The sequence below is a fragment of the Protobothrops mucrosquamatus genome, unplaced genomic scaffold (genome assembly GCF_001527695.2).
Source record: "Protobothrops mucrosquamatus isolate PMUCROS unplaced genomic scaffold, P.Mucros_1.0 scaffold408, whole genome shotgun sequence".
NCBI lineage: Eukaryota > Metazoa > Chordata > Lepidosauria > Squamata > Viperidae > Protobothrops > Protobothrops mucrosquamatus.
In genome coordinates this window covers 573,590-593,524 of record NW_015386738.1, presented here as the reverse complement: position 1 = coordinate 593,524, position 19,935 = coordinate 573,590, and the positions used below count along the sequence as shown (strand labels likewise).

The 19,935-nt window shown below is 37.9% G+C and overlaps 1 protein-coding gene across 1 annotated transcript in view; it reads left to right on the top strand.

The window, feature by feature from the left end:
- Positions 1–19,935, top strand: part of IKZF1 (IKAROS family zinc finger 1) — a 95,364-nt gene that overhangs the window by 60,086 nt on the left and 15,343 nt on the right. Inside the window, exon 3 of the mRNA XM_015816170.2 lies at positions 13,702–13,956. Coding sequence (XP_015671656.1) covers positions 13,702–13,956 — 255 coding nt within the window. The remainder of the gene's footprint in view (positions 1–13,701; positions 13,957–19,935) is intronic.

Below are 19,935 nucleotides of genomic sequence, written 5' to 3'. Positions count from 1 at the left end.
CCCCATGACTATAAGTCTGGGGGTCTCAACTGCCACCCCGGCTATCACGTCGGCCAGCTCAGGCAGGGCCGTTGATACATAGCAGGGAGCCAGGTATATAATCAACAGGCCCACTTGCACCCCCTGCCCCCACTTCACAAGGAGGGACTCACCACCGTCTATCTGAGGCACAGTGGTCTCCCTTGGGCCCAGGTTCTCCTGTATAATGACCGCTACCCCACTGCCCCTACCCCGGGTCCTTGGCTGATGGAATACCTGGAAACCCGGCGGGCACATATCTACGAGGGGCACTCCCCCCTCTGTGCCCAGCCAGGTCTCGGTGATACCTGCCAGGTCCGCGCCCCCCTCTTGAATAAGATCTTGAATGAGGGGGGCTTTGTTCACCACTGACCTGGCATTGCATAACATCAGCCGGTGATCCCGTTTGCATCCCTGGAAACATTTTTCCTGGTTTAGGAAAAGAGTTGTAGTCCAGGCTGCAAAACAATAATTTGGGGAACTTTTCCCTCACTCTACCTTCTGCCATCGGAATTAAGAACCCTCTACAGTAGTATATTCACTCTTATCAGCAAGTGCATTCTTAATCCTTCTAGCAGTTTCAGATCCCCTGTTAAATACTATTCTTGAGCTTGATTTTCCCTGCTTACATAGAGAGAACATATCAGATTCTTTTCTTAATCCGATTCTGACATTGAGCCTCAAGTGAGATATCACTCTCTTAACAATATGCACATAGGTTTTTTTTTTATTTCCTCCAAACATGGTTAGAGCTGTTGGGAAAAAATAACTGTCTGCAAAACTGCTCTATCAAGCTTTAATGAAATGTCTTAGTAGAAATGTATATGTAGAAAGAATGAACAGCTTGATGGCCAGACATCTTTTCCTTCCTATCAACAAAATAAACTTGAATTGAAAACACAGAAGGAGGGACAATAGAACTACAATTTAGTTTTTCCTCTTTCTATATAGAATGGAAGCAAATAGATTTCTTTTACTTGAGCCTCTTTTATATTTCAGGTGCAAGGATAAGTGATGAAATGATCACATAGTAGAGCAAACAAAGTGCTCTGAAGGTTTGGGAGTAGAAACAATGCCAAGTGGAAATGTCCAAGCCATCTCAAGCTGATGAGGAAGAAAAGGCCAAGGGGAGAAAGGGGAAGTACTATGGAGAAAGAAAGAAAACCAACAAAAGCCCAGAATTGCTGCCTTTGTGGATGTTGCACAGGAGACAGAGAAGCAATAGGTTGAGATTTCCAGTTAAGTTAGATGGGGGAAGGACTGATTTGCTGGCTCAGCTGTGCTCTCATAGTTCCCTAGGGAACTTGATGTTCTTCAGCTTCCATTTCAATACAGCTCTTTGGCTCTTTGTCAGCTCTTTGGCTCTGCTGTCCTCTATGGCCTTCCAGAATCTATATGGATACAACTCATATCCAGAACTTTAGGAAACAAGAGTCAATTTTGGTCAGCTGTTGCCTATTCCCTTTTAAAACATGATGGGGGGAGAGGGGAAACAGAACTAAGCAAAATGAATAGTTAGATGATAATTAATTACAGAAAATCACAATCACTGAATCATTATGATAATATAACCTTCCTTACCTTTCAGCAGTTACATGGACACAAGCCACAGATTTCAAAACTTCACAGCTTTTCATATAGGGTTTAGAAAACACACTCCAAAAGAAATATTAAAAAGATAAAATTGGTAGAGACCATCTTGCAGCTTGCTAGTGTGTTTTGTGATAAATGTGATGTGTACTCACTATGGAAGCCATTTTGTAAATGAATAGCCTTCTACCCATCCCTGGCAGCTATTTATTTGTATATCTCACAACATACAATAGTTTCAAATATAAAATTGTTCAGTAGCCACAAAGCATTGATTGACTTCAGTCTAAATCACTGTGGATGCTTTGGAATGAGCAGGTTTAGATTGCAGAGGGAAGTTTGCCTATTTAGGCCTTGTTGAACTGGATCCATAAGAACCTCATATTGCTCATGTAAATTTTTCAGTTTTTAAATTAAACTTGGGTACAATAGCATTGTATTCCAATAGTTTGTCTGATTTTTCCCCCACAAATGTTTACTCAATTCTTGTCATCAACTTACTGCCAAATAAGTATTGGAAGATTATGTTCATAACTTATAATTCTTCTTAATATAAGCACAGTTAGAAAGAAAATAAGCTACCCTTCCTGATTGGTGATCTTATATTTGATGTTTAATTCCAGTTTCAAATCACCAGCCTCTACAATTGATTGTGCTCATTTCTTTGATTGTTCAGCAGGAGATTTGTTTATTTGGAGAGAAGGATTTTTTTTAGCAATCTTAATAGTTATTTAGAATTCAACTTCTAGGCAAAGAAGGATTTAATACATTAAGCTGTTTGCTGTTTCTTTAATCAATTAGAAAAAATCCAAAGTTTCCTGAAAAGATTAACATGAACTTATTAAAACGCTTTGTAACATCCCCTGGATATGTATAATTCATCAACTCTTCTAGGAATTTTACAGTGATCAAAGGATCTATAGATGGAGTCCTAGTGGACGATCACTTAAACATACTGTAAGTCAGCAGTGTGCAGTAGCAGCCAAAAAAGCTAATGCAATCCTTGGTTGTATAAACAGAGGCATAGAATCAAAATCACATAAAGTATTGGTACTGCTTTTTAAAGCCTTAATAAGGCCACATCTGGAATACTGCATCCAGTTTTGGTCATCACATTACAAAAAAAGATGTTCAGACCTTGGAAAAAGTGCAAAGAAGAGAAACTAAGATGATTAAAAGCCTGGAGATTAAAACATATGAAGAACAGCTGCAGGATTTGGGAATGGCCAGTCTAGAGAAAAGAAGGACTAGGGGGGACATAGGAATATTCCAGTATTTGACAGGCTGCCATGAGGAGAGGGTCAATTTATTTTCCAAAACACCAGAAGGCAAAACAAGACACAAAGGATGGAAACTAATCAAGGAGAGAAGCAACCTGAAATTAAGGAGAAACTTCCTGTAAGAACCTGCCTCAACTAATTCTTCCAAGAAAGCAGAACTCTTGAAACTGACATTGTTTCAAGCAGGAACTTTTATCGAGAGTTAGTGATAGCAGGAGAGCAAAGCAAGATCTAAAGATTTCCCACACGAATTTCTACATTAAACCTTTCGTTCACACAAACCCCACCCCAGAGCCCAACTTTCAAGTTTGCGTCCAGCCAATCCACAGGTGCGAAGTTGTTATGGGAACCAGAGCTGATAAGGGACAGTTCCCAGGCTCTTCACCAGATCGAAGTGGAGATAAGGCAGATGGCCCCTGGCACATTCCTTTCCCCTTTTCACATCCAAAGAGATATATCAAAGTTTAGAAAGAACAAAGTAGAGGAAATACGTCCACAAGCCCCCTCTCCCAGGAGAGCAAGCCTCCCCACTCACACTAGAATGGCAGACCCCTGAAAAGAAACATTGAAAGGGATTCTGACATGCTGCCCCCCTTAAAGAAAGGAGAAGTCCACCTGGAGAGACAAAAAATAATAAAGTATGGAGGAAAAAGATAATAATAGGTTAATCACGTTTGTTTGGGTAACAAGCATGAAACCATCTGAGCAGTTTAGGTGCTCTAAAATGTTTTTTTGAACCCATTCATTTTGAGAGGTATTTTGTAGCCCCATGGCGTTTGCATTAATCTAAGATCTCCTTGATTGTTGTTGTTCACCCTCTACCATGATGGGTAGAGATGCGGGGGAGCTATTGGCCTTAAAGGTGAGGTTATTTCAGGTTTTAACAGGCTGCAGTGGAATACAGAGTGGATTTGCCTTAAGGGTTTTGGGAGTTCCAGTTCTACTGTGGCAGGGTTTATGATGTATTTTATTGGGAACAGACCCACAAATTTGGACCCCAGTTTCTTTGATGGCTGCAATGACTAAAAGAACTTAGTAGACAGATATACCCAGTCCTCTAGTTTGAAATGTTTAGGTTCCACTCTTTTCTTATCTGCCTGAGCCTTGTAAGCTGCTCTGGCTTCATCTAAAACTTTTTTGACTACTGGCCAGGTATTTTACAATTGTTTAATCCATTCCTTAAGGGAAGGGATGATGGGCTCGTTATTTGGCATTTCAGGCATGGGGTTGAAAACTTGATCTGTGGCCACTTGAAAAGGAGTGAATTCTATGTTAGAATGGACCTCATTATTGTATGCTATTTCAGCAAATGGCAAGAGGTCAGTCCAGTTATCCTGTTGATAGTTGATAAAACATTGTATGTATTGCTTCAGTACTGAGTTTGTTCATTCTGTCTCACCATTCCTTTGAGGATGATGACTAGATGACAGGTCCTGGTCCAAGCCCAAAAGGTCCAAAAATGCCCTCCAGAACTTTGAGGTGAATTGGACCCCCTGTTGGAGATTATGCGTTGCAGGGCTCCATGCAACTGGTAGTATGGTGTCTTTCCTTGCCTTCATTTTGCTGCTGCACAGGGAGGGCAGCTGGTGACCTAACCCTCCACACCTTTTTTTATGGAGGACCACCAAAATTGTTGTTTTAGGAGATGTAAGATTTTCATGAATCCAAAGTGCCCAGCCACTTTGGAGTCATGGCAGATTTGCATAGTCTTTAGTCTCTGGCTGGCTGGCACATACAGTTTTGCATGGAACAGAGATTTTTGTGGCTCAGGAACCAGTCATCTTTGTCCAATGCTTGTTTGAATTCAGATGTGACAGTGGTGTTTAGCAGGGGTTTACCCTTTGACTGCGCTCTCATGGTGTTGCTAGCACAGCCTGCACCTTTTCTGAATCCATCTCCACTCCTTCATGCAAAATGCAATAAACCAAATAATCAATCTTCTCTTGGTGAAATTCACACTTTGACAACTTAGCATACAGCTTAGCCACTCAGAGTTTTTTCAAGACCTCTCTGATCAATTTCACATGTTCCACTTTAGTTTTGATGTAAATCAAGATATCACCCAGGTACACCAAAACTCCCTTATATAGCTGCTCATGAAGTACCTTGTTTATCATGAACAAAGCAGGGGCTCCTTTTAATCAAAAGAAGAGTACTTTAAACTGGAAACAGCCAAGGGGGCAGTTAAACACAGTCTTCTATTCATCCCCTTCTTTAATCCTGACCTGGTAGTAAGCTTCCCACAAGTCTAGTTTTGAAAACACCTTCCCTCTCATTTATTTTCCAGGGAAGACCTCTGCCAAGTCTTCCCCAATCTATATGGGTTGTGGTTCTGTTCAATCTCTGCCTTTTTGGCCAGGATGCATCAGTTGTGTAAGCAAACTGGGGCCCCAGGGTGTATAAGTCATTGTATAGGTCATCATTAAGCCAATCCTGGAAGCAGCTCACTAGGATTGAGGCGACACGCCTCAATTGAGGTGACATGCCAGGTCCTGGAACTCCTCCGTGTACTCGGCTATGGGGCATCACCCTTGCCTGACCGTTTTTATGCGATCTCGTGCCTTCCTGTTAGCTAGGTGATCTTCGAACCACCATCTCAGGGCTGACATAAAGCAATTGAAATTCCATAGCTCTGGGGCATTGAGCTGTGCAGGGTCACCATCCACCAGGCAGCAGCTCTTTCCAGAGCCAGGGTGATGACCCTGACCCTAGCTTCCTCACTAGGGATGGTTTTTCCATACACCAGCATGTATGTGAGGATGCGGGCAAGGTGTCCCCATCAAATTTCACTCCCAGAGGGATCAGGTTTGGCTCAGGCTCAAGATGTGTGATTCTTCCTCTTGCGACTTGAGGAAAGTTGGCTCCGAGGGCCCTGGTTGACTGATGGCAGCCAGAATGGTCACTGCCGTGCCAGTGGAGCTCACCACTCCAGCTGCTGCCTCAGTGACTATGGCCTCGCTTTTGCTTCTCTGAGCCTCTTCAAGTTGTTCCTTACTTCTCCCTCTGTGGCGTCTGGATTTTGCCTTTAGAGCCTGGAACGCCTCTATCCCTTCAGGATCTGGTCAGTTGGATCCAGTTCTCCCTCAGCTTCTTCATTATCACCAAGCAATTCCATCTCACACCTCCAGCCTAGTTTTCGGCTGCCTCGGGTGAAGGTTACAAGCTGGGTTCTTCTGTCCCAGTCTTCCCTTTTCCCCATGCCAAACAACCACCTCAGCCTGGCAGATTCCTCCATGGCACCCATCTCTTCCATCCATCCATCCAGATGGAAGACTTGGGGTGAGTCTTTTTGGCAAGCTCTTCCCCACACTCAGAGTTGTCTGCTCACTGCCATGGAGCAACATAGTGTGCACAGTCCCCATGGTAGGGCATATGCCTCTCCGGGTTGACTACTTTGCAAATCTTGCTTAATGTAAGGACCTGCCTCAGCTAATTCTCCCAAGAAAGCAGAACTCTTGAAACTGGCATTGTTTCAAGCAGGAACTTTTATTGAGAGTTAGTGATAGCAGGAGAGCAAAGCAAGTTCTAAAGATTTCCCATGCAAATTGCTACATTAAACCTTTCATTCACACAAACCCCATCCCAGAGCCCAACTGTCCAACTTATGTCCAGCAAATCAACAGATGCAAAGTTGTTATGGGAACTGGAGCTGATAAGGGACAGTTCCCAGGCTCTTCACCAGAGCTCTCAATGGAGTGGAGATAAGGCAGATGGCCCCTGGCACATTTCCTTCCCCTTTTCATACCCAGAGAGATACATCAAAGTTCAGAAAAAACAAAGTAGAGGAAATACATCCATAAGTCCCCCCTCTCAACAGAGCAAGCCTCCCCCTCCCACTAGAATGGCAGAGCCCTGAAAAGAAACATTGAAGAGGATTCTGACACTTCCTAACAATGAGGACAATTAACCAGTGGAACAGCTTGCCTTCAGATGTTGTGAGCGCTAAATCACTCAAGGTTTTTAAGAAGAGACTGGACAGCCACTTGTCTGAAATGATATAGGGTCTCCTGCTTGAGCAGGGGGCTGAACTAGAAGACCTCCATGGTCCCTTCCAGATCTATTTTGATCAGATCAGGCAGCTTGATATTAAAACCTGGGAAACTGTAGAGTAAACTAAAACACAATCAGTTTTCAACACGTGGCAAATAATATGGCCATTACCAGAAGTGAATATAAAAAAATAATTCTTTTCAGGCTAAACTCCTCTACTTGTTTTATTAGATAACTTCATTAGTAAATTCTGGGGGTGTAATAAGGGAAAATATATCTCGATTTTAGCAAAAAAAAACCTTGACAAAGTCTAACTTTCTGCTTAACAAACTAATATGGCGTTGGTTAAGTGACATGGCGTGTTGATATATAACTGGCTTGAAAAACCCGTGGGTCCTCATCAAAGTAGTGGTAAGTATCATGTGAGATGCCATATAGTTATTGCTTGGCTGCATGAGAAGGACTAGGGGTGACATGAAAGCAGTCTTCCAGTACTGAGGGGCTCTCTCAGAGAATCTATCTATTCTCCAAAGCACCTGAGAGCAGGACAAGAAGTAACTAGTGGAAGATCACTAAAGAGAGATACAATCTAGTGCTAAGAAGAAATTTCCTGACAGTGAGAATTAATCAGTGGAATGGCTTCCCACCAGAAATTGTGAGTGCCCCATCACTGGATGTTTTCAAGAACAGATTGGACAACCATTAATCTGGAATAATATAAGATCTCCTGCTCGAGCAGGGGATTGGACCAGAAGATTTCCAAAATCCCTTCTACCTTGTGTTATGTTAAATGGTACAAAATTGTGAGATTTTTTTTAAATACCTAGGAGATAAATAAATGAATACAATTCATGATCTTGAGAAAGTTACCTGAAAATTACAAAATAAATATTCCACAAATAAATGCAAAGTTCTTCATTTATCAAACGAAATCTAATGTAGAGATATTGAATGAGGAATAACAATGTATGTGGACAAGGTTTTGAAATAGTAGCTGATTACAAACTGACTATATATCAGTAGTTGGATGTGACTGCAAAATAGACAAACAGCATATGGGCACTTTTTAGGAAAGATTTAGACACTTTGAACAAATTCAGAGAAGGGGGATAAGGATGGGCTAGGAAATATTGACACTAAGTTCTATAAAAATGTACAGAAGAAATGCAAAATATTTAGTTTTAAAAAAACCTGAATGGAGAATTGCATCCTTAAATACCCCAAAAAATATTGCACAGAAACCTATTCTCTATCAATATAGTCAACATATCTCAGAATAATGGCAGGCATGTCAAACTTGCAATGTCACGTGACGTCGCATGACATATCGTGACTTTTTCCCCATTGCCGGCAATAGGGTGGGCGCAATTTTGGTGTGATGCATCCAGTCAGCGGGCCGACAGTTTGACATGCCTGCATTATAGGAAACAGATTTTGATTTGGGGGAAAAAAACTAATAATAAGACAATAGAATTTATTACCCAGATGGTGGACTCCTCCTATTTAAATAAAGGCAGCATAACTATCTGGATGATTTGATTTGAACTACTACATGAAAAGTGGTTGTCTAAATTGCCCCCTCCCATTTCATGAGTCCAGGTTTTAGCTTCCTTACCAAAGCAAACAATTCTTTCCCAGATCCACCATACTATGTCTTCTAAGTATTATTTTTGTATTTTAAGTTTTATTTTTGCCTCACTTTCCAATTCTACATACTGTATGATGCTTATAAATGTTTAAATGTCTTATCTTCTAAGTGAGCACACAGTACCAAAGGCCTAAAATCCCTTTTTTTACAAAAAAAGATGGTTATCTTACAATATAGAAGAAATCCTCACAGATGCTAATTAAATAGTTTGGTTTTTGTTTATTTTAGAATGGAATCGTTCTAAGCACTTAAATTCCTCTTACATTCTTCCACATTTGAAAACACTTCATTAAATATCAAGAGTTTGCCTCCCTATTATTCTGTCTCTATTTTATCTCTATGAATAGTGATGCCAGTCTCTTTCATAGAAGCAATGTATGTTATGATTCTTCATCTTGTGCTGCTTGACCACCTTACAATCTAGCATCCTCTTTACCTTCTTTATTGCAGCTGCATATGGGGCTGAAGGCTTTAAGGATTTCCACACCATCATCCCCAAATCTTTTTCTAGTAAGTATTCTGTGGGTATGATGGCCCGATATTGCTTGTATTTTTCATCTGTACATGTAACTTCTGTAACTCATGTATTTCTCTATGTCTTTGTTTTTTTGTTCTTACCTTTGTCATTTAACTTTTACCTCCTTGTATTTTTTTCAAGCTTACAAATAATGTTAGTGTTACACATAGATCAGTTAGCTTAGAGAAAAGCCTAATTTATCTATATGATTGGCTAGAGAGGCATATGAAAAAAATATCACTTATATCAAGAGAGAATTAAATGCTTAGTAACATCTACACATAGGGCCCTGTAACCATGTAAATAAAAGAAGGACATTGAATAGTATATATTTACTTTTCTTCTTACAGAAGTGCATGGCTAATTGGTTAAGATTTTTTTGTTTCATTGATAAAATAATTCTTATGCCTTGATTTCAGATTTCATAATGATGAGAACAAAAAATTGAAAAATAAGGCACTGGTTGGTTGACTAGGGCCCAGAAACTGCAAATCAGGTCAAATAATGGAGGACTAGGCACATGATACAGTTATTAAATCAAAACTAGCATTGACTAATAGGAGAAGTGGTTATAAGATCAGATCATTCTGCTCGACACTGAAGTATTACAGGCCTGGACACAGTTTCAATGGTGCTGCTTATGTCTTACACATGTAGTACCCAGATTCAAGTGCTAGCTAAACTTTGTATTGTTAAAGCATTATGTACCAAGATTGGGGGGAAATCTCAGTCTAACATCATTGCCAGTTAATCAGAAGTGCTATACAAGTGGTCTTATTTGGCAGAAGGTTAACGAAAGTTAAAATGTTCCTCACATCCCTTCTGTTTGATCTGACTCATAGAAAATAATTTAGCCATTGTCAGTTATCTGTAATAACAATTGATATAACTTTGACAGTATGTGGGATAGTAGCTGGGATATTGTGTGTCTGCATTTTTGAAATGCATATGATTAAGAATTAATACTTAGTCCCAGTTAACCAGGCTTTTGTAGCTCATAGCAATTGATCATTAAAAACACTTTTCTACAGTTAACTTCAAAGGAGCCTATATTATTTTAGGACCATTGCAGAGCATGTCTACATACAAAGAGGTTTCACTGTGCTCAGGGAGATTTACCCCCAGAGAGAATGAAGATATGTTTTGTTTTTAAAACTAGAAGAAGATAAAAGCAGAGTTTGATCCATACTTAGTCACACTTTGAGTAGTCACACTAAATTAATAGGGTAATCCAGGGCTTTTTTTGTCATAGAACGCCCAGAACGGAGTTCCAGCACCTTTTTTGGATGGAACCTTGTAGGGTAGGCAAGGCAGGTTGTATGACGTGTGTGAGTTCGGCACCTTTTTTTTTTTTTTTTTACAAAAAAGCACTGGGGTAATCAATTAATCATGATTTATTAATCCCATTGATTCAATGGATTAATTCTGGCTCCAACAGGATATATATTTTCAACTATCTAGTTTTGGTGTGATGAAAAAACAGAATGAGAAGATGGAGTATTTTACGGCAGAGGTCCCCAACCTTTTGGGCACCAGGTACCAGTTCCATGGAGAAAGGTTTTTTCATGGAGTGGAGAGTGTGTGCATTTGTGTGCTGCCTGCATGCCACAGATGGGGCTTTGCTTCTTTGTGTGGACCGATTGCTGGCATGCTGCGGCCTGGTACCAGTCCATGGACTGGGGGTTGGAGATCCCTGTTTTAGGGTCTACTAAACATGGAGAAGTTGACAAATCTACTTGTAGCAATGTCATAGTATGATCACAGGAAAATCATTTTTGCTTCCCAAATATTATCCATGACTATACCCTATATAATTTTATGGTAGAAAATTTACTTGTAATACAGCCAAAACAATGAAGATGTATTATCCCATTTTTTTTACTATCCATTTATAATCCATTTACCTCCCATTTGTCTATATAATCTGAAGAGCTGAAAACAAACTCTAATTAACATTTTTTATAGATCATGCATCTAAAAAGAAATTGTTGTTTCTTGGTCAGTCACCTAGAATATAGGGGGTCCTCAATTACAGATTGTCTTATTCAGTGGTTGTTCTAAGTTACAAAAGCACTGAAATAGTAGGTTTCCAACTGGTTCTTAAACTTGCGACTATTGCTGTGTCCCTGTAATCATGTGACCATAATTTAGGTGCTTTGTAATTGGTGCACATTTACAATGGTTGCAGGGTCTCACAATCCTATAATCCCCATTTGTGACCTTCACATCTAGCTTCTAAAAAGCAAAATCAGCAGAAAAGCTGGTAGGTTGCTGCAAGTTGCAATTCTGGGATTCATGTTTAATAACTATAGTCTTTGGTTTTGTTGCTTAACAACAGTGAAACTGATGTTGTAAATCTGTCGTGATCATGTAATATTTCACTTAATGATTGTGTCATTTAACAATGAAATTTCTGGACGCAGTTGCAGTTGGTGGGTGAGGATTACCTGTATTATTAAAGGAATAAAATCCTAGCTTCATGAATAACATACTTAGATATTGGTGGGAATGACATGTTTGTATTCTCTCCAATATAAAAGATTTATAAAATCTTTGGAATGGGTGATACCTTTGTACATAAATAAATGAAAAGAAGTCTCTTTATATACAAAAAGATGGCATGTCAGAAATACAATTTTTAACTTTATTTCTTCTTGGTGTATACTTTGCTTTCTTCAGAATTATTCTGTTTTTCAAATAGGAAAGTATTTCCATTTATATTTCTACTTAATTTTCTTACAATTAAGAGGATAGAATTGGAATAAGCAATCTGCAGTGTAGATTACATGTGCCAGCTTTCTGGCCCCAGACTACCTCCATATCACACTGTCATAATTCATTTTTAGTGACACAATTTTAGCAAACTAATAAACATTTTAAGGGAGTTGGGCAGTTAAGAAGTATGAAATGTAAATAATTATAAAATAATAAATAGAGTCATTGTAAGGCAAAATGTTCAAAGTAAAAGAAGAAAAAAAACGAGCTCTATTTTCTGATGATCTCACATTCCCCCCTGTAGCCTTAATAGCCCAAACATTTTAATTTTTTTTAAACTGCACCACCCAAGCCCAACATCAATTTCCATCTGCTAGGTCAAATATAGAAAAATAGTCTTTTTCTTTCTGCTTTCATTCCCTAGATCCCTGACTTCTAAATTTTCCTTTATTTGGAGTTCCACATAAGTCAGGGCACCACTGTAGTATGTGCCAATGCTACAGTGAACAGAGAGTTTATGGAACTGAAAATGGCAGAATCTCACAAGATTTCATGGGTCTGACCTGAATTCTTGTCAGATTTTGAGCAAGAATAGCTATATCATTTTAGAGTTGGCAATCTCTGAAAATGATGACCATTATTAAAAATAGTTTTGGCACCTGCTCTAGTGACTGCTTAGGGCACCTAGGATACAGGTGAAACCATGACTCTGTGCAAGTCATACCTTTCTGTCAGATATGTGCAGTGGTGGGATTCAGCCAGTCTGCACCACTTTGGCAGAACCGGTAGCTAATTTTTTGTTGTCCAGGCGTGGATGCCGGATGCGGCATCTACACAGAGAACCAGTTGTTCACATATTTGAATCTCACCACTGGATATGTGCATTTCAGCCCACCCCACTAAGCATATTCCATTGCCTCCTTAGTTATACATGGAGTCTCTGCTTGGTTGCTTTAAGGCAGTGGTGGCGAACCTATGGCACGGGTGCCAGAGGCGGCACTCAGAGCCCTCTCTGTGGGCACGCGCGTCGTCACCCCAGTGCTAGGCCTTCAGCTGGGTTTTATAAAACCTTTTTGCTTTAGGCCTCCGCCGCCATGTGCAAAACAAAAAAAGGTTCAATCAGTCAATTTCAACTTCTCGCGGGAAAAAAAGAGATCTTGCAAAGTTGGAATTGATTGATTGAACTTTTTAGTCCCATCTAGTCTGCCGTTACCACCGCGGCCACGCCCACCCAATGGGCCACATCCACCTGGCACTCGACGATGCATAAGTGGGTTTTGGGTTGCAATTTGGGCACTCGGTCTCTAAAAGGTTCGCCATCACTGCTTTAAGGTTTAAAGGAGTTTGGCAGTCCAAATCTATGGCAAATGAGCTAGGAAAGGGCTTGATAGGTTGGTCTTGTTTATCCAGTCACAAATCAGTCAGTCTTTTATTATAATAAATGAGCAGAAAGCAATACAGAAAAACATAAAGATGAAAACTTACCAGGTGAAAAAAAACAAATATTATCAAATAAAATTTGGTACGAAACAAAATAATAATGCAATAAATAACTATGTATAAATAATAAATGTAATTGATGGCAACAAATGTTACATCAATAAATCAAAATTTGGCCACATTCTCTTGTCAAATGTGCCAACATATTAAAGAGCTATTGTGGCTGCCAGAAACATTGATAATTTCACTAGTTTGCACATTATATTGATATGACATATAGGCATGATGTGAAACTTAGAATTAAACATGTAAATATTTTAATATTGTATATGTATTTTAAATAAGTCCATTCCATTCCATCAGTAATTTGTCACTTAATTATATTGTTAAGTATATTATTGATAAATGCTTCCCTTTATGCTGTTTTTTCCCATAATGATTTTGATTGGTTTATTTTTTTTAAAAAAAAAACACTGAGTAGCATCCTCTATTATTTCTTTCAGCCAGTAATATTAAAATAGAGACACAGAGTGATGAAGAGAATGGGCATGCCTGTGAAATGAATGGGGAAGAATGTGCGGAGGATTTACGAATGCTTGATGCCTCTGGAGACAAAATGAATGGCTCACACAGTGGCAGCAAAGCCATGTCAGGAGTTGGAGGCATTCGACTCCCTAACGGAAAGCTAAAGTGTGATGTCTGTGGGATAATTTGCATCGGTCCCAATGTTCTTATGGTTCACAAGAGAAGCCACACTGGTAAGGTCTAGCAGAGTTTTTTTTTCTTTAGTTATTAGAGATTTGTATTCAAATTAATCCAGTACTGGGCTGCCCACTCCTATCCTGAAACTCTGAAAGTTACCAGACATTACTTAATGCACCCAGACCATACTATACTATTCCACACCAAGAATACCAATACCATACCATAGCTGATAGTGTCAAAAGCCATGAAGAGGCCAGGGAGAATTTTAGGTTAAATTTCTAATCCATTCCTTTTGTAAATCAAACAATATAATAATAAGGCTATGTCTTGTCTTCAAATCAGGCCAGATATTAGATCAAAATAATAGCAGTTACCAAATTGAGAAATTATCTTCTTTTCCATTCACTCAATAACCGTATTTTAGAAACAGAACAATAATTACCAGAATCAAATATCCAAATTGATTTTTAATGAAGTTTTAAATATAGTGGGAATAATGTCTTCTAAAGTTAACCACTCTGAGATTCAGGTAATAATTTTAATCTTTCAGATAGATTCTGCTTATCTGGAAAGAGATGGATCCAAGGAGTGAGTGGCAAATCTTAAACAGACAAATAGTTTCCCCATGGCATTTGCCTCAATGTATCATTGTCAGCAGGCAAATTATCCCCACATAATTCATATAGTGAATTGTAAGGATTATGTGAACCTCATTGTATTTTCTGTAGCAAAAAACCAATGATTAGAGTTGCTTCCAATGCCATAAATTACTGTTGTTTATACTAGTAGTATTTGGTTATGGACATATACAAACATGAATGTTGATAGAGACCTTGATGGAGCTGGGAATTTAAAAGGCAGAAACCAGGCAAATATCTTAAATGTAAGAATATATAGTATTCACTAGATTTCAACTAAACCAATCTTGTTTTTAAGCAAGGTTATTTCTCCTGAGTGATTTACAGCATCTTTAGAACACCACTAAGCTGTCACTGCAGTTGCAATAATAATGTGATCAACCATAATAATAATAAATTGGTTATTTGGGCACAACAATGGTACAACAATTCTAAAACATACTATCCTGTAAATTGCAAGTGGGGATATAATCTGAGATGGCAGTCTTATAGGATTTTTTAAATATACCAGTCAAATAGTTTTAACAATGGTACTTCATTCTTTCCTTCTACATATCTTTATCTAAAAAGGTACTTTTAGATAATTCCTTGCCCTCAAGGAATTGTGACACATCAGGTTTTTTATGAGGAAATATTGAACTTTGCCATGTGTGTTACAGAGAAATCTGGGAAAAATTCTAAAAGGAATTCTTTTATAGGATTGTTGTCCTGACTATTCCACCATAGGAATGCATAGAAAATTGTTCCTGTCCAGCTATTCTTGAATGCTAGATTCTCCATGTGTGCTTCATGTATTTAAGATGCAGCCTTGAAAACTGTTGCATCATTTGCAAGTTAGAGAGAAACGGTTAATTCTGATTTTTTTGTTATCTTTCCATCATTTCATCTTAACTCTACTTTGCTGGTGATCTGAATTTTTTTGATTTCACCAGCAATCCTCTGACTCATGTTTCATATTTCTATACAAAACTGTTTTATGATCCCCATATTAGATAAATATCATTCTTGTCTCCAGGTTTTAATTTTTGGCTCTAGGTTTTAGTCTATGAAATAATTACTTGTCTGCTTATTTTCTCCTTTGTGACCTAATTTGTATCAAGAGGGAATGCAAAAACAAGTGGGAACTGCTATTTTGTCTTCATTCAGGTCATGGTTATGTGTTTGAAAAGGCCACTGAATTAGAGGAGAAATTTTAAACTTGTTGGCAGAGGATCGTGGCAAAGAGGTTTGATGTTGTTGATTCCTGTTACCATGCTTCAATATGCTGGTGAAGCTAAGTAGTGGTGCATGCTCAGGCATGGGGAGATATCTGGGGTAGCCACAATGTAGTAGATAACCATTCCCTCATATCAAGCATCTCTTTTGAAGGTTTTGTACAGATCTAGTCCTAAGAAAGCAAAAATAATTTTCTCCAATCTTACTTTTTCAGTAACATGTGAAAATTAGATGTGACAATGTCATGGTGACATTTCAGCATGCATCAGATAACAGTATGAGGTTTTTGAAACCATAATTCATACTTACTGTAACTCCTGAATATTCCATAAGCAGTATGGGAGCATAAACATAATAAAAAAGTTGCAATTTTCATGGTCCCACTTGTTCTGAAACAACTTTAAAGATCAAATCCACAGCACTGCGTAACCTAGAGTTTTTTTTGTGCCTTTGAGTCAGTATTGACTCCTGACAATTATCTAGACTAATCCCTTCAATTTTCTTAGGAAGGTTTTTCAGAAGAGATTTACCTTTTCCTTCTTCCCAAGGCTAAGAGAGTGACCTGCCCAAGGTCCTACAGTTGGCTTTGTGTCCAGGGTGACACTGAAACTCAGAGCCTCCCTGTTTCTAGCCTTGTGGCATAACCACTAAACTTAACTGGCATAAGCATAGTAATAAGTAACAAATAATGAATAGTTTTATGAGTTAAATATGATATGAGTTAAAAGGTATAATTCCAATCCCCAAATATATCTGCCAGATGTGGTTATTCAAAACAATACTTAATATCTTCTATTTTTAAAAAATCCTAAATATAACTGAGATTATCTGAATTTTCTTCTCTTTTCAGAATAAAACTCTCTCCATAAGTGTCTGACAGATTAGAATACTGACACTTTCTGCAGTTGATTAAAATCATAGCACATAAACCTTTTTCTAGACTGTAAATGGCAATTAGCTTGCTTTTAATTAAAATGCTTCACAGAAGCTTGTTTAGGCCTAATTGTTGCATACATTTGGAAAGATTAAAACAGATACAGTTGGAGGGGATTATATTATTTGTATCTTTCTTTATTATAACAGTCCTATGGAGTATCATAACAGTAACATGACTACTACCATATTTGATTTAATACTCTGGCTCTGTCAAGGTCATCATAATAGTATCTATAAATACATTGATTTTAAATTCCACATTTTTCATCATTGTTCCCTTGATTTCACTGTTATTTTTGACTTTAGTAGCAAATTATCAGTAGATGACATCTAAGTTGAAAAATATTTCAGAAAAGGCAGTGGCAAGATATTTCCATACTATTCCAAGAAAGTGTTGTTAATTTCCCCACAAAAGTCATCAAAAGGTGAGTTAACCTGGAAGGTGACTTCCTTTTAAATAAATAAATAAGAAATTAAATAATTAAATCTACAATATAGTATTTAAACAGAAGACAAAAGTTTTCTCCACATCAGGAAACAATCTTTGTAATTAAATTCCTCATTTTTTTTGCAAATTTTTTAATTCATTAACTTATAAAATAAGAACATACAAAAGCAAATAAAAAGGAACAGAGGTAAGGGAAAGGAAAAAAGAGAAGTGTGGAAAAGGGGGGGAGATAAAAAAAAGGCATTAACTTCTGACTCCCTCTGTTGCAGTAAAATAAGGCATTAATATCAAACCTCAACTTTTTACATTTCTATAGTAGTATGAACTATCCATTTCTATATCAATAAATCAATCTAATCAGTAAAACCCAAAATCAAAGTATCATTTTTTTCCACCTCAAGCACAAAGTGCAGAAGCGGTCTCCATGAAAAAACAAAAGTACTTATATTCTTTTCTTTAATCAAAATGATCAATTTAGCCATCTCTGCCAACTCCATCAGTTTCTATAGCCATTCATCCATAGTGGGAATCGAATGTCCTTCTATTTTTGTGCATACAATAGTCTTGCTGCCGTCAACATATATAAGATCAAAGTTCTAATTTTTTCCCCAAGTCTTTTTCCATTAGACCCAGAAGAAAAGTTTCTAGTTTAATCTTCATATTCACTTTAAGAATTTTCTGCACTAAAATATGAATCCTACTCCAATATTTCTTTGCTTTATCAAATGATAAATGATAAAAAGTCCCCTCTTTACATTTACATTTCCAATATTCATTTCAGATACCTTTATACATTTGGGGTCGATCGACCATTTCATGGAGGTCGCCAAGCAAGGCTGTCCACCATTTTTTTTGTCTGCCATTTTTTTTGACCGCCATTTTCCCCCCTTTTCCGGCGGGTGCCTTACTTCCCTTGGGCTGGGCCAGCTGGTGGTCGGCCTGCTCCGTCTCTGCCGCTTGCCAGCTACGCCTCGGCCGGTGCAGGGGGTGGAACCACGCATGCGTGGCGCTCCCGGGCAGGGAAAGTCCTCGACTTACGACTGGTTGAGTAGTCCTCGACTCACGACCGGTTTAGTCCTCGACTTACGACCAGTTTAGTCCTCGACTTATGACCGGTTTAGTCCTCGACTTACGACCGGTTGGGGTCGCGGCATTAAAAAGGTTGAGAACCACTGTTCTAGATAATGTATCTGGTGTTAAATAGCAGCAATACATCATATTATCAAAGTTTTCTTTTAAGTTATAGTTTAGTGTGAATTTTTAGCCTTTTGTCCACATATTCTCCCATTGTTCAAGCATCACATAATACCCAAAGTTCCTGTCCACTGAATCATACAGTGTTTTACATGTTCACTTTCCAAATTCAATTTCAATAACATTTTGTAAACCTTAGCAACAAATGGTCATGACTACCATATAGTAAAATTTCCAATTCATTTTTAACAAAGTCAAAACCCATAACTAGTTAAATCTCTCTTTCATTTGTAAGTATGTAAACTAATGGCAGACCTGACTTCTGATTCTAGCTCTTCCTTAGAATTGAGAGTAGGCTCACCATAATTAAAAAGCTTATTTTACCATATGACCACCAGTCCGGCTTCATTGCCATTTCATTTTTTAAAAAAGCTTCTTGGAGAGGGGACACCCAAAGAGGCAACTTCATAAAACTCTTGTTTTATATTTATTCCAAACTCTTAATATGGCACGTCTAATAAAATGATTGTTAAAATCAACATTTACTTTAACTTCATCATATCATAAATAACCGTGCCACCCAAACCTTAGCCTCTTGTTCTGAGGTTCACCCACTCTTATAGCCAGATCAAACAACATGCATCAAAATACAATTTCAAATCTGGTAAATCCAAACCCTCTCTTTCCTTAGCATCTTGCTGTAGTTTATATCCGGTTCTTGGTTTCTTTTCTTGCCATATAAACTTGAAAATATCGCTCTGCCATTGTTTAAATGCAGTATCCATTGTAAGTATTAGTATTGTCTGAAACAGAAAGAGCATCTTTGGTAAAACATTCATCTTAATTACAGAAATTCTGTCCAGTAGGGATAAAGGTAATTTGCACCATCTTTGTAAATCCTTTTTAATATCATTCCAAAGAGGTGCATAATTATTTTGAAAGAATTTTGTATTTGTTTTTGTCAACATAACCCCCAAATATTTCACCTTTTTCTCAACTTTAAATCAGACTTTTTAATCAATATATCACAATCCTGAGAAGACATATTCTTAATCAACATTGTTGTTTTCTGTTTGTTTATTTTAAAACCCGTTAAAGCCTCAAACTTATTTAATTTCCTCATTAAATATTCTATCTTATTTTTGGGTCTTGCAGGAATATAACCAAATCATCGGCAAATGCTCTCAATTTATAAACTTCTTTCTTGATACTTATACCAGTTACTATCTCATCTAGCCTAATATCTCTGTTCAAAACTTCCAGCACCAAAATAAATAATAGAGTAGACAAGATACATCCTTGTCTCACGCCCTTTTGAATTTCACATGAATTAGTTAAAATCACCATTAATAACAATTTTTGCTTGCAGTGACGTATAAATAGCTTTGACTCCTTAAATAAAATTCTCTCCAAAATTCATTTCTTTCAGGACTTTAAACATAAAAACCCAATTTAGATTGTCAAAGGCCTTCTCTGCAGCTAGGAATATTAGAGCTGCCTGTTTCTCATTATGGTATTGTAAATATTCAGTGATATTCAAAACAGTCCTCACATTATCCCTTAGCTGTCTTTTGGGCAGAAAATCAGATTGGTCTTCATGA